The 20,504-nt window shown below is 44.1% G+C and overlaps 1 protein-coding gene across 1 annotated transcript in view; it reads right to left on the bottom strand.

Moving 5' to 3' along the window:
* Nucleotides 1-5,604: 5,604 nt before the first annotated feature.
* Nucleotides 5,605-20,504, bottom strand: part of SLC15A1 (solute carrier family 15 member 1) — a 42,816-nt gene continuing 27,916 nt past the window's right edge. Inside the window, 5 exon segments of the mRNA XM_054446407.2 lie at nucleotides 5,605-6,673; nucleotides 7,956-8,063; nucleotides 9,347-9,490; nucleotides 10,015-10,123; nucleotides 10,236-10,343. Coding sequence (XP_054302382.1) covers nucleotides 6,482-6,673; nucleotides 7,956-8,063; nucleotides 9,347-9,490; nucleotides 10,015-10,123; nucleotides 10,236-10,343 — 661 coding nt within the window. The 3' untranslated portion in view covers nucleotides 5,605-6,481.

The raw sequence follows: 20,504 nt of genomic DNA on the forward strand, positions 1-20,504 counted from the left end.
AAGTTCTGGAGATGGATGGTGGCCATGGTCCTCCAGCAATGAGGATGTTCTTCATACCACTCAACTGCAGACTTAAAAACTGGTTCAAATGGTAATGTTACCTTATCTGTATTTTGTCATAATTTTATTTTTTTGAGACATTCTCACTTTGTTGCCCAGGCTGCAGCACAGTGACACAATCCTGGCTCACTACAACCTTCATCTCTTGGGTTCAAGCTATTCTCCTGCCTCAGCCTCCTGAGTAGCTGGGATAACAGGCACCCACCACCAGCCCCAGCTCATTTTTTGTATTTTTAGTAGAGACGGGGTTTCACCACATTGGTCGGGCTGGTCTTGAACTCCTGACCTCAGGTGATCTGCCCGCCTCAGCCTCCCAAAGTGCTAGGATTACAGGCGTGAGCCACCACACCTGGTCTGTGTTTTGCCATAATTTTAAAACGAATAAATGGAGGAGACTGCCCATTCTTGCTGCCCTGTGCTGCAGGCCCATGGGCTTCCATGCTACAGGCCTTCCTTTCCTCACCCTTCGCTGTCCCTGGCCATTCCTTTTTCTGTGGCTGTCACTCACTCTGCCCCTAAGCCGGCTGCCCCTCCAGGTGAGATGCTGGCTTACTGCTTGGTGAGTTTCAGAGCTAATCACCACCACTTTGTTGGAGGGGTCACCCACAGGGACACCCATTGGCAATAGGGCACTCACAAACCAGGCCCATGGGGGAAGGGGTTCCAACATCCTTACAGGAGGACCCGACTCCACTAAGAGGATAAATGTGCTGAATCTTTTCTGTTTAGCCCTTTGAGAGCAGGGTTTTTCAGCCTCTCCTTTCTACACACTTAAGCCCCTCTTATCCACCGAGGCCAGGCCTGGGGGTTCATCCTGCACTTCAAGTGGACAGTTCCCTCTCTGCAGCCCTTCAGTGCCCACTTTGCCTTCCCTTGCCCCCGTTACATGGCCTCAGCCATCAGAAGTTTGCTTCCTGTTATATGAACAAAGACGGCATAGTGTCGTGGTTAACAGGGCTTTCTCTTTGCCCAGACATGCTTGGGTTCAAATCCTGGCTCAGCAAGCAGCCAGATACATGGCCTTGGATCAGTTACTTAAACTTCACATTCTCCAGTTTCCTTGTCTCCAAAATAGGAATAACAAAACCTTCCTTAGTTTTGTTATAAGGATAAAAACAGAATTAATCCATACTGCCCATTGAGCATTGGCAGTGAGAGGTGGCTCTGCGCAATGACTGGCAGCTGCGCTCTGGAGCAGGATGGGGATGGCCTGGGGCAGGGTACTTGTTTTCGCTGTGCCTATTTTCTCCTCTGTGGAATGGGAATGGGTAATGGTAATCTACATTACAGGGCTGTGGCAAGGACTGCATGTTTGTAAATTTCATTCAAGAGCGTGCTTGGCAATGCTGTCTGCACATACTCAGTGTTCAATAAATACTTACCACTTTTGTTAGAAAGCGAGGTGGCCATTTAGAAAGGAGGTGGCCAGGCACAGTGACTCACACCTGTAATCCCAGCACTTTGGGAGGTCGAGGCAGGCAGATCACCTGAGTCAGGAGTTCGAGACCAGCCTGGCCAACATAATGAAACCCCGTCTCTACTAAAAATACCAAAATTAGCCAGGCGTGGTGGTAGGTGACTGTAATTCCAGCTGCATTGGGAGGATGTATGCTAGAGAATCGCTTGAACCTGGGAGGCGGAGGTTGCAGTGAGCCGAGATCATGCCATTGCACTCCAGCCTGGGCAACAAGAGCGAAACTCCGACTCAAAAAAACAAAGAAGCTACCAGGCCAGGCTCAGTGGCTCACGCCTATAATTCCAGCACTTTGAGGGGCCAAGGCAGGTGGATTGCTTGAGCTAAGCAGTTCGAGATCAGCTGGGGCAACATGGTGAAACCCTGTCTCTACAAAAATTAGCAGGGAGTGGTGGTTTGCACCTATAGTCCCAGCTACTTGCAGGGCTGAGGCAGGAGGATAGCTTGAGCCCAGGAAGCAGAGGTTGCAGTGAGCCAAGATGGTGCCACTGCACTCCAGCCTGCGTGACAGAGCTAGACCTGGTCTTTAAAAAAAAAAAAAAAAAAAAGGCTACCAAAAATATTCCAGAATGCATGACAAAAATCAGTGTCTAAAATAGTCAACAAAAATCAAACCTGGACATACATTAACTAAAATAATTTTATAACATCTAAGAGATATCAAAATAAATATTTCAGTGCCCTAAAAAAAGAAAGAACATTCACAAAATGAAAAACATAATTGGCTGGGCATGGTGGTTCAAACCTGTAATCCTAGCACTTTGGGAGACTGAGGCAGGCAGATCACTTGAGGTCAGGAGTTTGAGAACAGCCTGGCTAACATGGTGAAACCCCATCTCTACTAAAAATACAAAAATTAGTTGGACGTGGTGGCACACACCTATAATCCCAGCTACTCAGGAGGCTGAGGCAGCAGAATCGCTTGAAGCCGAGAGGCAGAGGTTGCAGTGAGCCAAGATCGTGCCACTGCCCTCTAGCCTGGGCGACAGAGTGAGACTCTGTCTCAAAAAAAAAAAAAAAAAAAAATTATGGAACGCATGGAAACAACAAGAATAGGCCAACATGAAAAATATTCATATATGTATTGTAAACACTTCTCAAGGTATGCTGGCTTTTAGGAGTAAGAAACGAAGTCCTGCTATGTCCAATTAAAGCATTTCCATCCCAGGGGCTTCTTTAGCTCCTCCCAAACCATGCTGAATTGTATTTTAATAGTCAGACAATGGTCAAGTCAGTGTAATATTTCGGTTATACATTGGTCATCATGGAATTTAGAGAAAGGCACAAAACACAAAAAAATGAGTTACAGGGAAAGTACAGAAGAGCGGAGGTTACTGATGTGGCCTCCGCATTCCCCTCCACCACCCCCATCCATGACATTTGCAAAGGCATGAGGTCTTGCAAAGCGGGCACCCATGTTGGCCTCTGTCCATCTTGATTATGCTTGGAAGTGGTCAAATGAGAGCCAGAGGGAGGATTACTCTGAAAAGTCAACCCTGATGGGCAAAATGCCCAAGCTCCCCTCTGTGCTCTCTCCATGTCCATCAAAGGTTGAAGAGGAGCCTGTAGGCATCATTTCCACCCATATGCAAAGCACACTACATATTAGTTACTCACACGCAAAGCACACTATGTGTTAATATCAGACTTGGTTGAGGGGCATGACAATGGCCTTCATTCAAATATATGAATGCCTGTTGTGTGCCAGGCACCCTTAAACAAAGGATTTATTTATTTATTTATTTATTTATTTATTTATTTATTTATGAGACAGAGTCTCACTCTGTAGCCCAGGCTGGAGTGCAGTGATGCGATCTTGGCTCACTGCAACCTCCGCCTCCCAGATTCAAGTGATTCTGCTGTCTCAGCCTCCCGAGTAGCTGGGATTACAGGCATGTGCCATCATGCCTGGCTAATTTTTGTGTTTTTAGTAGAGATGGGGTTTCACCACGTTGGCCAGGCTGGTCTCAAATTCCTGACCTCAAGTGATCCGCCCGTCTCAGCCTCCCAAAGTGCTGGGCTTACAGGCACTGGACCCAGCCAAACAAAGGATTTTTAAGGCCTCACATTGTCTGCCTGGTATTCTCTTTATTTCATAGGAGAGGAAATGAGATTAAAAAGATCAAAACCTGCCCTAAGTCACACAGCAACTATAAGAGTCAGCACTAGGGCTGGGTGTGGTGGCTTATGCCTGTAATCCCAGCACTCTGGAAGGTCTTAAGCCCAGGAGTTGGAGACCAGCCAGTGAGACCCTGCCTTTACAAAAAAATTAAGAACTTTGAGTGTGGTGGCACAAGCCTGTAGTCCTAGCTACTTGGGAGGTTGAGGTGGGAGGATCCCTTGAACCTAGAAGTTCAAGGTTGCAGTGAGTTATGATCGTGCCATTGCACTCCAGCCTGGATAACAGAGTGAAAACTTGCCCCCCCGCCCACAAAAAAATTAAAAATTAAAAAACAAATAGAGGATTACTATGTTCTGGAGACTGAACAGTGAACAAGATATACAGAAGAGCTTTTGGTCTAGGAAAAGCTAGATAGATATGATCCACTGAGGTCTGTGCAACTTGAAAATGTTAAGGTGTGTTATGGGAGCTCAGAGCAGGACCACAGCCTAGCATGGGAGGGAGGCAGGACAGGAAAACTCTTGGAGGACATGGCATGAAAATGAAGGGGGCTTAGCCAGGTGGAGGGGTTGGGGGTAGTGGGCAAAGAATTAAGTGTCTTGGGGTATTCTTTTTCTTGGCTTTTGACTTGGGAATGAGAATGTGATGTGTTCTAGGAAGGAGCAGCAGCTCCATGCTGGCAGGATCAGAGAGCAGCTCCATGCTGGCATGGAGAGAAAGGAAGTGTGTCCAGAGGGAAAAAGAGCCTCATGGGCCCTAGTTAAGGAATTAGGACTTGATCCCAAGGCTAGAAAAAGTGTTAAGGTTTGATAATCCCATTGTGTTTCTCACTGTGGACTTTGAGTCTTCCCTTCAACGCAGCCCCTACGACGCAATGGTGAGCTTATATATAAGCATTTTAGAGACCAAACACGAGCCCTTCCTTCTAATCCAGGAACCAGTTTCAGTCTTCAGAGTTGTGCACTAGTTTGTCTAAGAACTGTGGCTTGTTTGTGTAGGAGTGCTAAGGTAGACTCATTCTGGACCTGATACCTGGGATGGCTAAATGATAAACATCTATAGGATAAATTAGGCATTAGGTGTTTACAATGTTTTAGAAGAATTTTTACGCCAGTAGAAAATGTTTGTGAGTATTAAGAAAAACACTAGGAGATGGTACACGAATGTGCACATAGGAAGGTCCTAGTAATAGAAGTCTCTCCTATCTATCTATCTAATCTATCATCTACCTGCCTACCTACCTACTTTTATCTGTCTGTCTATCATCTATCTACCTACCTACCTCTATATATCCAGCATCTATCGGTCTATCTATCTTCTTTTTTTTTTTTTTTTTGAGACAGATTCTAGCTCTGTCGCCCAGGCTGGAGTGCAGTGGCGTGATTTCAGCTCACTGCAAGCTCCGCCTCCCAGGTTCATGCCATTCTCCTGCCTCAGCCTCCCGAGTAGCTGGGACTACAGGCGCCTGCCACCACACCTGGCTAATTTTTTATATTTTTAGTACAGACGGGGTTTCACCGTGTTAGCCAGGATGGTCTCAATCGCCTGACCTCGTGATCCATCCGCCTCTACCTCCCAAAGTGCTGGGATTACAAGTGTGAGCCACCATGCCTGGCCTATCTATCTTCTATCTACCTACCTATATTTATCTGTCTGTCTGTCTATCTATCTATCATCTACCTACCTATCTGTTCGTCTATCTATCTATCTATCTATCTATCTATCTATCTATCTATCTATCATCTATCTGCCTACCTACCTTTCTTTATCTGTTTGTCTGCCTATGTATCAATCAATCAATCAATCATCCCTGGGGAAAACAGGACCAGGAAGAAATTTTAATGAGCAGGTGCTGCTTTTATAATCAGATACTATGTTAAAGATTTCTTACCCTACCCAGAGATACATGAACACTTATGCTTAAGAACAGAAATTTATTTCACACCATTGAAACTTCAAAAAAATCATTACTGGCCTTCACCTGAGCTGTCTTTCGAGTTATCCATAATTTAAACAGAGGTAGGGACAAGAAAAACAAAACCACAAAAACCCAAAGGTAAAGTTATCAGTTAATACCAGCTGGTCCTTATCACAGCCATTCTCAAAGCTGTACGTTCACTTTTGGCCTTGGCTCTTGCCTCCTTTAGAATAGTTTTTGTAAGAGTGTTAGAAATGAACAATATGGAATAGGAAACTTTGTTACCGTTTCAAAATTAAGCTCGTCCAAAATAACATCATTTGTGTGATAGGGAAGATGACAAATGTGGGGTGGGCTCGCAGTGCTCTAAGACAGTGTGTATATGTGTGGTTTAAATAAGCCTTTCAAACAGCAGACTTCTTCCAGAGTTTTAGATTCATTGCTGGCTGCTTATAAAATAGCGTTCACGGCCGGGCGGAGTGGCTCAAGCCTGTAATCCCAGCACTTTGGCTGGCTGAGGTGGGCAGATCACCAGGTCAAGAGATCGAGACCATCCTGGCCAACATGGTGAAACCCCATCTCTACTAAAAATACAAAATTAGCTGGGTGTGGTGGTGCATGCCGCTAATCCTAGCCATTCGGGAGGCTGAGTCAGGAGAATCGCTTGAACCTGGGAGGTGGAGGTTGCAGTGAGCTGAGATTGTGCCATTGCACTCCAGCCTGGACAACAAAAGCAAAACTCTGTCTCAAAAAAAAAAAGAAAGAAAAAAGAAAATAGCATTCATGGTCTAGTTCCCAATTCTGAAGTCTTCCTCACCAGGGGCCATCCAATGGAGTGTCCTGCTACCTGGGGGCAGAGGTCAGGGTATCTGCGCGCCCAGTCCATCCTCCACTTGCCTCCTGACCTTCACATCTGTGTCTGTGAATTGGCCCCCGACATGAAATATGGGTTACTCTTTTCCAGTCTCTTTTTCTTTTCATCCTCATCAAATTGAGCTTCGATCTCTGCTGGATTGATGTAAGTATAGAATCGAGCCATGGCGGCAAAAATTACACAGACGACCAGAAGCAACGCAGCAAATAGAATGTACTCAGCCCACTTTGAAGAAATCAGAGTTGGAGCAGGAAAAAGAACAAAAATAAAACAGGTCATATTGATGAATATACGGTGTGTACATTTTCTTACTACATGCAGATGGAGAGTGCTTTGAAATTAAATTATGGAAAACTGGTAAGCAACCAATACAGACCCAGTAAGGCCAGCTTTTCTTGAATGCCAAGATAGATAGATGCTAATATAGACAACATGTTTTGAACAGCACTAAGGTACCGAAACAACAGACTTTGGGAAGATGAGAGAAAATTTCTGAAATACTCAAGCCTTAAGACATATAGCTGGACCCTGGAAGGATGGGGACCAAGAGAACAGCAAGCAGTCCCCATGAGGGAAAAATCAATGTGCTGAACTCTAGCAAGTTAAGAGCCCCACGTTCCTCCTTGGAAACACCTGGAGCTCATAAGCACACAGCATTAGCACATCTGCTGCTGGGACCTGGTGCAGGAAGTCATGAAATGGATGGGATAACAGCTCCCTTATGAGGTAGACATGCTACAGTGCAGAAGGAAAGAGTGTAAGTATCAGTAGAGCCCTCATTTAATTTTAGCTGGAAAATTTATAACCATCTCTAGGATGGGTTTAACTTCAGGTGTTATGACAGTTGCAGGATAACATGTGTCTGCTTTGCAGCTACTAAGCTGCATTCACTGAAGCTAGGAGAGGTTTCCCTTGATAGTAAAACACATAAGGGCAACTTCAAATTAACCCATTCCAGCTATTTTGGTTTTCAATTTCCAGCTGCGTTAACAACAAGTGGAAATAAGAAGAATCATCAGGCCAGGTGTGGTGGCTCAAATCTGTAATCCCAGCACTTTGGGAGACCAAGGTGGGCAGATCATGAGGTCAAGAGATTGAGACCATCCTGGCCAATGTGGTGAAACCCTGTCTCTACTAAATATACAAAAATTAGCCAGGTGTGGTGGTGGGCGCCTGTAGGCCCAGCTACTCTAGAGGCTGAGGCAGGAGAATCACTTGAACCCGGGAGGCGGAGGTTGCAGAAGAGCCGAGATTGTGCCACTGCACTCCAGCCAGGCAATAGAGTGAGACTCTGTCTCAAAAAAAAAAAAAAAAAAAAAAAAGAAGAAGAAACAGCAGACACTTTGCCATAAGGCTATTTGGGAACATCCCTGGCTGGCCTGGCAGTTTAATCCAGCTATTAGCCTAGATGACCACACAGAGCAGACAGATGGCTAGGGAGGGCAACCATGATGACCACGAATAGGAAAGACAGAAGTATGTGCTAATCTCCTCTCCCACGCCATACCTGTTTGCTGAACTGGCCTGCCCCTGCCACGATGAGCACGATGATGTTGCCAACAGCCACCGTCAGCAGCCATCCTGCCTGAAGCACCGACTTCATGTTGGAAGGAGCCTGAGGAAGCAAAGCAAAGTGAGTCCCACTCCAGGTCTCACCCTCCGAGCAGGAGAACACAGCTCTCCGATGGGCATTTCGTGAAGCAGACCACCCTAACAATGCACACAAAAAGTCAGGTGGCCTCAATGTAAAAAGGATCATCACTTAGGTAACAAGATACCCAAACACGCACAGACGAGTAGACAAGAATCCCTGTGTTTCATGCTCCACATCCTTGCAAAGCTGTCGTCTTAGTTAAATGGACACATCTACAGAGGAGCTGATCCTATTTCTACAGGAGAGCTTCCAAGCGAAGCCACCCAGCCTGGCACAGTCTTCCCCTCAAATGCAGGCTGCCCTGGGCTGCAAGCTTGCCCTTCTGTGGCTTTCCTGCCACATCTCCAAAATCTCTCTTCAAACACCTGTCACCTGTATTACAGTTATCTTCTTTATTAGACTGTGAGGTTATCACAGAAAGTGATTTTCTGACTCATCTTGGCCTCTTTACTATAAAAATTGATGGTACTAGGCACTGTGGGCTATAAAGCCTATAACTATAGTTCTGACAACACAGTTCAATAATTAAGCTCTAATTTGGGTATCAATAAAACCTAGCTCGTTAGTCTAACACATTTAAAAGCAATAATCTTTTAAACTTTTTCTTTTCTTTTCTTTTTTTTTTTTTTTGAGACAGTGTCTTGCTCTGTTGCCCATGCTGGAGTGCATGGCATGATCATAGCTCACTGCTGCCTCAGACTCCTGGGTTTAAGCAATCCTCCTGCCTCAGCCTCCCAAGTAGCTGGGACCACAAGCGTGCTCTACCATGCTCAGCTAATGTTTTTTTTTTTAATTTTTTTAATTTTTAAAGCTAGACCTTATTTGCTATGTTTACTGGGAGCTATAAAGAGACCTCAACCAAACCTATCATGAGGACATAGACCTGTAATTGAGCTGTTTTATGAATGGTTGGTTACATTTGGTTGTTTCAGAAAGGAGAATCTGCTGACCTTCATCACTCTGGTAGCAGTCAGTAATAAATATTGGGCGCTAAATGTCTAGGGTATGACTGTGGGGCTATAGACACATATGAACACATGTTCTTGCAAAGCTCAAGAGAGTAATAATTCTTATTCACTAAGGACAACACTTGGTGACCTCAGAGACCTTGCTCTACGGAAGATACCATAATGCTTTCTAGACTTTTTAAAAACATAGTTATCCCAGATTTAAATTAAGTCCCATCAGTATTTTCTGCCAGCAGGGGTATAGCAGATGGGTGGTAAATACAACAAACAAGAAACCTGAGAATATGAGAATTCCAATCCCGTCACAGAGAAGACCACTTCGCCACAGGTGAGAAGAAAATACTGTGGGATTTGCAGAGCCATGTTAACTGTGTTGGCTGAAATATCTTCAAACTCCTTCACTTCAGGGCAGCTGTCATTCTGCAGCAGTAAGGCAAAAGCAGGAGAAGTTGAGATAGCCTCTAAAATAAAAATTGTTCGAACAGGTAAATTGAGTTTGACCTTCTAGGGTTACATCATATGATTTGTCAAGTATGTACACATTTTAAACATAAGGCAACACTGCATTTTACACTTGTGATGGGATTTGAAGACATGTTCACTAGCATTTTTCTTTTAGATAAGAGAGTAGGTTGGAAGTTATTTTAAAACACTGCCCTCTCTTTGAACTATGAGTTCCTTAAGTCCACGTTAATAGTCTAGAAGGAGGCATCAGATATTGGTTAACATAAACTATTATCCAGGGGAAGTCAATCTGTTTAGATTCTTTCTAATGATTAAGTCAACAAGTTAAAGAGTTAGCCAAGCGAATTAATTCTAAGCCCATTTAAAATACAGATCCTAATATCACTCTAGTTAAATCATATTATGTCCTAAGTGTTTGTGAGTCTTCATATCAATCGAGTATGAGCAGATTTTCTGATACAATGAAACGAGTTACTAACCTTCCTTTTGACTATATAGGTATAAGCACTACCAAATTCAAGGTAGAAAGTATTGAAATTACGTTGACATTGTGGTGGAATCTCTGTTGAGCTTATTGTGAAGCCTTTTCTATCAAAAGAAAGAATAATATTGGTTGACATTCTTGGCATTAAAATTTCAATGCATTTTTTAAAGAAAAATTCTTGAACCTTTGAGTGAAACATTCAGTCTAGGTACTTACATGCCAGAAGGAAAAAACTGATATTTGCTGACATTGTAGCTGCTGATATTTGCATAAACTTTCCCACTCATTGTGACGGTGATGAGCTCGTTAAAAGTATTTACAAATCTGAAACAGAAAACCATCTGTCTTGTAACCGAACTACAGAATAATATATTCTAGGTCACAGTACATGCACCTGAAGTTGGGCAATACTCCCTATTTTGAAGGAGTTTAAGGTTTTCAGAATATTTCTGGAGAATAAAGACAAAAAGTGAAAAACCCTGGGTTTATCCCTGCTCACCCACTCATGAGAACACACCTAAAAGAATGTATTTAACAGTGTTTATATGTGCTAGTTACTGCTCTAAGTACTTTGTAAATCTAACCTAGTTCAATACGTTAGGAATATTAAGCAGGGACTGAAGTAGATACTGAGCCTCTTCCCTTCAAGAAGGTAGCCATGCTTTTGTGTTCCTTGTTTCAGAAACTTTATTTATTTATTTAGAGATGGAGTCTCGCTCTGTCACCCAGGCTGGAATGCAGTGGTGCAATCTCGGCTCACTGCAACCTCTGCCTCCCAGGTTCAAGCGATTTTCCTGCCTCAGCCTCCCGAGTAGTTGGGACTACAGGCATGCACCACCACACCCCGCTCATTTTTGTATTTTTAGTAGAGATGGGGTTTCGCCATGTTGGCCAGGCTGGTCTTGAACTCATGACCTCAAATGATCTGCCCACCTCGGCCTCCCAAAGTGCTGGGATTGCAGGTGTGAGCCACCGCGCCCGGCCAGAAACTTCATAGCTCGAGTAGTGAAAGACCAAAACCAGATGCTGCCCAGTTCCTAAAAGATAGACCCCAGTTCCTAAATGACACCCCCTTCTTTAGGGGGTTGAGGAGGAAAGCCCACCTACTTCCTACCTCTAGGAGCCTCAGGTGGGGAAGGGCACCCAGGACTGGAGAGGAAGAAGTGGGCCAGCCCAGTAACAAGAGACGGTTTTTTTAGTCTTTTTTTAGAGATGAGGTCTTGCTCTGCTGCCCAGGCTGGAGTGCAGTGATACAATCATAGTTCAATGCAGCCTCGAACTGTGGGCCTCAAGTGATCCTCCCACCTTAGCTTCCTGAGTAGCTGGGACTACAGGTGTGTGCCACAATGCCTGGCTAATTTTTATTTTTATTTTTGTAGAGACAAGGGTCTGGCTGTGTTGCCCAGGCTGGTCTCGAACTCCTGGCCTCAAGAGATCCTCCCTCCACAGCCTCCCAAAGCACTGGGATTATGGGTAGGAGTCACTACCCAGGCTGAGAGACAGCTTTAAGGAATCCCCTTCAGAAGGTGGAGGCCTGTGTGGTCCTGGAGTGATAGTGGTCAGCATCCTGCTGGAATACAGCTTTGAATGGATACCCAGTAAGACCGACTTCCAGGTCCAAGGCTTCCTATCTCTACAAAGTCCCGTGAGGCTACACTTCATATGGAAGCAGGTGAATTGTTTGCCTTCATAGGACCATACAGATGGTGAACAGCACGGATGGCTGATTACAGACCCCTTTCATAGCTGTTCCAGGCTATAGACGACCCCGAAACTCTCACACAACCCTAGTGACCAGGGGGTTGCTGCTCAAAGTAAGACCAGTTGACTTTTCCTACCAAACACATGAGTGAAGGCCTATAGCAGATTATCCAGTGTAGAGAACAGTAAGTCTAACTAGTGTACACCTCAGCAGTGTAAAGAACAATTTAACCTTTCCATCCCTAAAATATGGGGCCAAGTTTCATCAGCTTTGTGGCAACAAATAATACTGATCAAATTTTAGCTGCTGGGAGAAAATGTCTATGAATGAAACTCAGGTCTGGAAGTCCCGAGGCCTTCTACTTGGCGTCATTTGATAGCTGATTAATATAAAAAATGGAACCTGAGACAGATCCACACGGGCCTTAGCTAGAATTCACACTGCTCTAGACCGTAAGAGCTGCCTTTATCAAAGATGAAGATCATCCACACAAAAGAGAGTGTGTGGGCAGAGTATGAGACGAGGAAGCAGAACGTTGGGCCTGAGGCCTGGCTTTATAACTTATCAGCCATCAGACTCTGAATGAAACCATCCCTAAGGCTAGAGGATTCTGAGCTGCCTGGCCTATGTCTTAGGGCTGGTGCAACAAGAAATGAAAACACAGTCCCAAGTCACTTAATGATGGGGATGGGGTCTGAGAAATGCGTCAGGAGGCGATTCTGTGGTGATGGGAACCTCACAGCGGGCACTTACCCACACCTAGACGGTGCCACCCACCACACACCCAGGCTGCAAGGGTGTGGCCTTTGGCTCCGAGGCTACAAACCTGTGCAACGTTGGCTGCACTGAATACTGGAGGCAACTGTGACACAATGGTAAGGATTTGCGCATCTAAACATGTCTGAACACCCCATTCTTTCCTCCCTGGCCCCCTGGCAGCCACTCATCTGCTTTCTGTTTCCATGCCTCTGCCTGCCACTTCATTTCAATGGAATCATTCCATGCAGGTCTCTGAGACCAGCTTCTCCCTCTTAGCATATTGTTTTTCACATTCGTTCATATCGTGGCATGTATCCGTACTCCATTCCTTTTTTGTTTTTTTTTTGAGATGGAGTCTCACTCTGTCGCCCAGGCTGGAGTGCAGTGGTGTGATCTTGGCTCACTGCAACCTCCGTCTCCCAGGTTCAAGCGATTTTCCTGCCTCAGCCTCCCAAATAGCTGGGACTACAGGCGCCCGCCACCGCACCCGGCTAATTTTTTGTATTTTTATAGAGAGGGGATGTGTTAGACAGGATGGTCTCAATCTCCTGACCTCATGATCCGCCCACCTCGGCCTCCCAGAAAGTGTTGGGATTACAGGCGTGAGCCATCACGCCCGGCCACTTCGTTCTTTTTTATGACTAACATTCCATCATATGGATATACCACGTTTTATCCGCTGATGGGCATTGGATTTGTTTGTATGTTTTCTCTATTGTGAATAATGCTGTAATGAATATTCATGCACAAGTTTTTGTGTGGACATGTTTTCATCTCTTCTGGGTGACACCTCACATGTCACATTTGGCAGGCTTCCAAATCAACCACCTGAGGAAGGTCTCACAATGCATGGCTTATATCCTGTCCGTGAGTAAAGAGGGACTCCCTCCAATCTTATTGTGTTGATATACTGATTAATACATAGCCCACTAACACTGAAAAGGACGCTGATTTGCTTCTGAATCATGATGTTTTACTGATTGTCTTGTGGTAAAACATTTTAGCCCATATGTTGTCATCTGTAGCCAGTGATCATAACTTCTGTATTATAACCTCCAATGAAAATGGAAAGCTCGGGCTGGGCACGGTGGCTCACACCTGTAATCCCAGCACTTTGGGAGGCCGAGGAGGGCAGATCATCTGAGGTCGGGAGTTTGAGTCCAGCCTGACCAACATGGAGAAACCCTGTCTCTACTAAAAATACAAAATTAGCTGGGCACGGTGGTGCATGCCTATAATCTCAGCTACTCGGGAGGCTGAGGCAGGAGAATCGCTTGAACCCGGGAGGTGGAGGTTGCGGTGAGCCGAGATCGCGCCATTGCACTCCAGCCTAGGCAACAAGAGCGAAACTCCATCTCAAAAAAAAAAAAAAAAAAGAAAAGAAAATGGAAAGCTCTAATATGAGGAGTCTCCCTCTCTTCTCCTAAACTTTTTTTTTTTTTTTTTTTTTTTTTTTTAAGACAAGGCCTCACTCTGTCACCCAGGCTGGAGTGCAGTGGTGCAATCATGGCTCACTGCAGCCTTGAACTCCTGGGCTCAAACAATCCTATCACCTCAGCCTCCTAAGTAGCTAGGACTGCAGGAGTGCGCCACCATGTCTGGCTAATTTTTAAATTCTTATATTTGTAGAGAGGGAGTTTTGCTTTATTGCCCAGGTTGGTCTTGAACTCCTGGCCTCAAGTAATTCTCCTGCCTCCACCTCCCAAAGTGTTGGGATTACAGGCGTGAGCCACCAAACCTGGTCTTCCTAAACTTTCTTATAAGGGTCTTCCAACTTGCAGCAGACTCTGGGACACGCCTTACTTTGCTGATATCTCTTCGCAGGTTGATCCTCACATTTGGCTTCCAATAAATCAAATTATTTCTGCCTCAACACCCTTAATTTTGGTCAACATGGTTACATACCTAGGAGTGAAACTGCTGAGTTATATAGTAAAACTCTATGTTTAACATTTCAAAGAACTGTTTTTCAAAGTGGCTGTACCATTTTAGATTTACCACCAGCAGTGAATAAGGGTACTAATTTTTATTTATTTATTTGTTTGTTTGAAGACGGAGTCTCACTTTGTCACCCAGGCTGCAGTGCAGTGGCACCAACATGGCTTATTGCAGCCTCGACCTCCCGGGGCACAGGTGATCCTCCCACCTCAGCTTCCTGAGTAGCTGGGACACACCACCATGCCTGGCTAATTTTTGTATTTTTTTGTAGGGACAGGGTTTTGCCATATTGCTCAGGCTGGTCTTGAAATCCTGGGTTCAAGCACTCAGCCCACCTTGGTCTCTCAAAGTGCTGGGATTATAGGCAGGAGCCACCATGCCCAGCCAAGGGGTCCAGTTTACCCGCATCCTTAACAACACTTGTTATTGTTTACTTTTTTTTTTTTTTTTTTGAGACAGAGTTTCACTCTTGTTGCCCAGGCTGGAGAGCCATGGCATAGTCTCAGCTCACCGCAACCTCTGCCTCCCAGGTTCAAGCGACTCTCCTGCCTCAGCCTCCCAAGTAGCTGGGATTACAGGCACTTGCCACCATGCCCAGCTAATTTTTGTATTTTTAGTAGAGATGGGGTTTCACCATGTTGGCTAGGCTGGTCTCGAATTCCTGGCCTCAGGTGACCTGCCCACACTGGCCTCCCAAAGTGCTGGGATTACAGGCATGAGCCACCGCGACTGGCCTATTGCCTAACTTTTTGATCAGAACCTAGAAGGTATGCAGTGGTATCTCATTGTGGTTTTAACTTAAATTTCCCTAAAAACTAACAACTCTGAGCATATATTCATATGCTTATTGACTGTTTGGATATCTTCTTTGAAGAAATATCTATTTAAATACTGTGCCCATTTTAAAACTTGGGTTGTCTTTTTAGTACTGAGTTGTGAGAGTTCTTTATGTATTCTGGATACAAGTCCCTTATCAGATATATGATTTGTAAATATTTTCTGTCATTCTGTGGGTTGTCCTTTCAATTCTTGATGACATCATTTGCAGCACAAAAGTTTTCAATTTTTATGAAGCCCAAATTCTTTTTCCTTTTTTTGTCACTTGTGATTTTGGTTTTCTTCTGTAAATTTCATTGTTTTGGTTATGTGAAAGGAAGTAGAACCTCAGGACCCCAAAATCACTATGCCAAAGAGAAAGCGAAGCTTGGGAACAGAGTCACACAATACTGGCTTCCCTTTGTTCTCAGATAGCTGTAATTTTACAGCCCTGTGTCACAGCCTCACAGTAAGCCAGCTTCCCACAATGATAGAAGGCCATGTATCGCCCCAGTGGCCTCCTTCACCAATTGCTCACCCCCTAAATCTTTCAGGATTTAAGTCTTTGATCCATTGAGTCAATTTCTGTGGAGAGGATCAACTTCAGTCTTTTGCATGTGGAAATCCAGTGGTCCTAGCACCACTGGTTGAAAGCTTCACAATATATAGATGAAATTTTGTTTTTTAAAAAACCAAATTATGGTCAATTATGCCCCACCGATACTCCCTTCTTGAAGTATCTTTTTCAGTATGACAGTCATGAAAAACAAGAATTGAAATGAACTGAACTTAAAGCCAGGCCTTTGCACAGCTGTTTTCAAATCTTACATTGAGATTTTTAGAAATGAACAAAGTATATTTCAACCACATTATCTACACTAATGATTTCTGTACCACTAATGAATAAAAATATTTGTAAAATATTGGTTTAAAAAAACTTTTCTCATCCCCTTTATATTTATTTTTTGCATTATTTATGAAGCACATTAATTTGATGCAGTTTATATATATAATTTATAAAGGATACCATATTCATACATAGTGGGTGCATGCTCAAAATATTTTCATTAAATGTGACAAAAAGTTTTAAAGAAATCACTACTCTAGAGAAACTTCATACATGTGGACAAAGAAACAGGTAAGAATGTGAATTTTGACATTATTTGGCAAAATCAGAATCATCTAAATGTCTTTGACTAGAAGGGATGAATAAATAAATTGCAGTATATCCATGTAATGGAATACTATACAGTGGTTAAGTGAATGGATAAAAGATGCATTGGCTGGGCGTGGTGGCTCATGCCTGTAATCCCAGGACTTTGGGAAGCTGAGGCGGGCGGATCACGAGATCAGGAGATTGAGACCATCTGGACCAACATGGTGAAACCCTGTCTCTACTAAAATACAAAAAAAGATTAGCTGGGTGTGGTAGCATGCACCTGTAGTCCCAGCTACTCAGGAGGCTGAGGCAGCGGAACCGCTTGAACCTGGGAGGTGCAGTGAGTCAAGATCACACCACTGCACTCCAGCCAGGGTGACAGAGAGAGACTCCATCTCAAAAAAAAAAAAAAAAAAAAAAAAAAAAAGACGCGTATATCAATACGGCTAAATACTAAAATAACATATTTTCTAACATTATTTATAACATTGCAGAATGACATGCATGCAGGACAGTCACTTTCCTATTTAGTGTAAAAATGTGCTTAACAACGTGTTGTTTATAGACATATACGTATGGAACAATGTATAATGTTTAAAAAGTTCATGAGAAAGATCACTATCAAACTCTCAACCAGTTATTTTTTATTTTTTAGATACAGGGTCTCAATATTTTGTCCAGGCTGGCTTCGAACTCCTGAGCTCAAGTAATGCTCCCGCCTTAGCCTTCCAAGTAGCTAGGACCACAAGCATGCACCGCTATGCCAGACCCAATTTTTTGTTTTTTTTTTTTTTTTTAAGACAGAAGTCCCACTCTGTCACCCAGGCTGGAGTGCAGTGGTACAATCTTGGCTCACTGCAACCTCTGAGCCCCGGGTTCAAGTGATTCTCTTGCCTCAGCCTCCCGAGTAATTGGGATTACAGGCACACACCATGCCCAGCTAATGTTCTTGTATTTTTTAGTAGAGATGGGGTTTCACCATGTTGGCCAGGCTGGTCTCAAACTCCTGACCCCAGGTGATCTGCCCACCTCAGCCTCCCAAAATGCTGGGATTACAGGCTTGAGCCACCGAGCCCTGCCCAGGCCCAATTTTCGGCTGATGCATTGCCACTTTATTCAAAAGGTTCTATTTAAGTTAATCACTTAAGTCTTGCAACTTACTGACACCACATAGTCAAAGGATTCCATTTTGCTTAAAATAGTATATACTCTTTCCTTTAATTCACATATTGCTCAGAAGTCTGACTTCCTGAGATTCTCCGTTGTTCTATTTCTCTGTTATTTTCTGACACCAGTTTTCTAGAACTTCTCCTTTTTTATGTTTTGTCCCTAGGGCCTCACTAAAATAATAAAACCTTTGATCCATTAAAGATTTGATGTTACCAATTAAAATTAAAAGGAAAAAACCTTCCAGTTCATCTTTTACCACATGGGTGGAGGTAAAGTAGTCAAGTGTTGCTAATCTCATGGGTCTGTCTTCTTTTCTAAGATCTCTTTGAAGACAATTTTTTTAAATGGAGCTTTGGGACTGGGCACAGTGGCTCACAACTGTAATCCCAGCACTTTGGGAGGCTGAGGTGGGCAGATCACTTGAGGTCAGGAGTTCAAGACCAGCCTGGCCAACATGGTGAAACACTATCTCTACTAAAAATATGAAAATTAGCTGGGCATGGTGGCGTGTGCCTGTAATCCCAGCTACTCGGAAGGCTGAGGCAGGATAATTGCTTGAGCCCCGGGGGCGGAGGCTGCAGTGAGCCGAGATGGCACCAGTGCACTCCAGCCTGGATGACAGAGTGAGATTCTCTCTCAAAACAAAACAACAACAACAACAAAAAACCCAACAACAAAAAAAGGAGCTTTAACAACACCAAAACAAGAAAGGATCCCCCAATCTCAATTGCTCAAAGTTTCCAAGGTTAGGAAACATTCCTGAAGAAAGTAAAGCAACGGAAACCACATTCTGAGGCGAAACGGAAACTCCAGAGGTGCTTCCACTTCAGAATCAAATACAAAGACCAGGACAGGACTAGGTGACCAGTGTCAGTGTGTTTCCTTCCAGATCAGCCACGGCAGCTGTGTATGAGCACGTGTGGGGGACAGGAATGATCCTGGAGAGGCAGGAGAAGGGGCGAGGGGCTGAATGGTGTCGCTCTCAAATTCACAGGCTGGAACTCTAATCCCCAGTACCTCAGAAAGGGACTGTATTTGGAGAGATTTTTAAAGGGTTTACCCCTTTAAAGGTGATTGGGATGGGTCTTAATCCAACGTGCCAAGTGTTCCCATATGAAGAGATGATTAGGACACAGCCACACACAGAGAAAGGGCCATGTGAGGACCTAGAGGGAAGGTGGCATTTACAAGCCGAGGAGAGAGGCCTCAGGAGAAACCAGCCCTTCTGGCATCCTGATCTTACATTTCCAGCCTCTGGAGCTGTGAGAAAATTAATTTCTTTTTTTTTTTTTGAGAGGGAGTCTTGCTCTGTCACCCAGGCTGGAGAGCAGTGCCACGATCTTGGCTCACTGCAACCTCTGCCTCCTGGGTTCAAGTGATGCTCCTGCCTCAGTCTCCCCAGTAGTTGGGATTACAGGCACACACCACCATGCCCGGCTAATTTTTGTATTTTTAGTAGATACGGAGTTTCGCCATGTTGGCCAGGCTGATCTCGAACTCCTGACCTCATGATCTGCCTGCCTCACCTTCCCAAAGTGCTGGGATTACAGGTGTGAGCCATTGCTCCCAGCCTGAGAAAATAAATTTCTATGTACATAAGCTACTCAGCCTGTACTATTGTGTCATGGCAGCCCTACGGACCTCATGGAGAAGGAAACAAAAGGAACAAAGGAACAACAACAACAAAAAAATGGAAGACCCTCTTGCTGGCAAGATGAATACAATTATATACAATTACAGCCACGTTTAGTTACACCGCAGAGAAATTTGGCAACACCAAAGAGAAAGAAGACGCCGAAAGCTTGATGAGCAGAAGTGGAAATCAACCACAAAGACTGGCTGACGCTTTTTTTTTTTAATCTTTTAGTCAAGCCTCCAAAGTTCTGGAAGAAAATGGTGTCCAGCCAACGAACCAAGTGTGAGAATATAAAAAGGCATTTTCAGGCAAGCAACGACTTGGAATTGACCTCGTTTTCTCTTGACAAGATATTTGGCCATACGCTGCCACAAAAGTAGAAAGAAGGCTGAGAAAGACGACATAAAATCCAAGAAAGAAAGGCATTAACCTGGCACACAGTGAAAAATCTACGAGGACAGTGGTTCAGCAGGACGACAGAGCCAGTGCTCCCGTTAGCTCAAAGAACGTGCTCAAGAGCTGGTTTTTCAGGAGGAAAAGTGGATTCCCAGAATAATAGTATAATTAGGAAGCTGGTAACCTTGGAGACTGGGTAAAGGCTTATGTTTTTGTTAACAAGAGGCCAACTGGGTTACGGGGGGAAAAAATAGAAGCTGTGCAAGAAAGCCTTGGTGAAATGAAAGCAATCAAGATGGGCACCACTGAACAATTCATCAATGTTAACAGGAGAGTCCAACGCATCTGGATAGTTAAGACATTTTCAGTTGAGGGATACATTTTCAAGGATATAAAGTAACATTTTCTCTTGCAGACTAATCACACTTTATTATGTTGTAAATAATATTTATAGGGTCGTATTATAAATCCTGTTTATGGATCTATTATTTAGACTCAGCCTAGCACAGGGAAAACAGAAGCAAATCTAATAAATATTAACAACGTGAAGCAAACAGGAGGTGAGATGAAAAGTAAAAGTCCATTTCACCACCATTTGTATTAGTAAGTTGTTTTTTGGTTTTGTTTTGTTTTGTTTTTGAGGCAGGGTTTCCCTCTATTGTCCAGGCTGGAGTGCAGTAGCAAAATCTTGGCTCACTGCAGCCTCCGCCTCCACAAATGTTCAAGCATTTCTTCTGCCTCAGCCTCCCGAGTAGCTGGGATTACAGGCACGTGCACCATGCCTGACTAATTTTTGTATTTTTAGTAGAGACAGGGTTTAACCATGGTGACCAGGCTGGTCTTGAACTCCTGACCTCAGGTGATCCATCTACCTCAGCCTCCCAAAGTGCTGGGATTACAGGCGTGAGC

The sequence above is a fragment of the Pongo pygmaeus genome, chromosome 14 (assembly GCF_028885625.2).
Source record: "Pongo pygmaeus isolate AG05252 chromosome 14, NHGRI_mPonPyg2-v2.0_pri, whole genome shotgun sequence".
NCBI classification, from domain to species: Eukaryota; Metazoa; Chordata; class Mammalia; order Primates; family Hominidae; genus Pongo; species Pongo pygmaeus.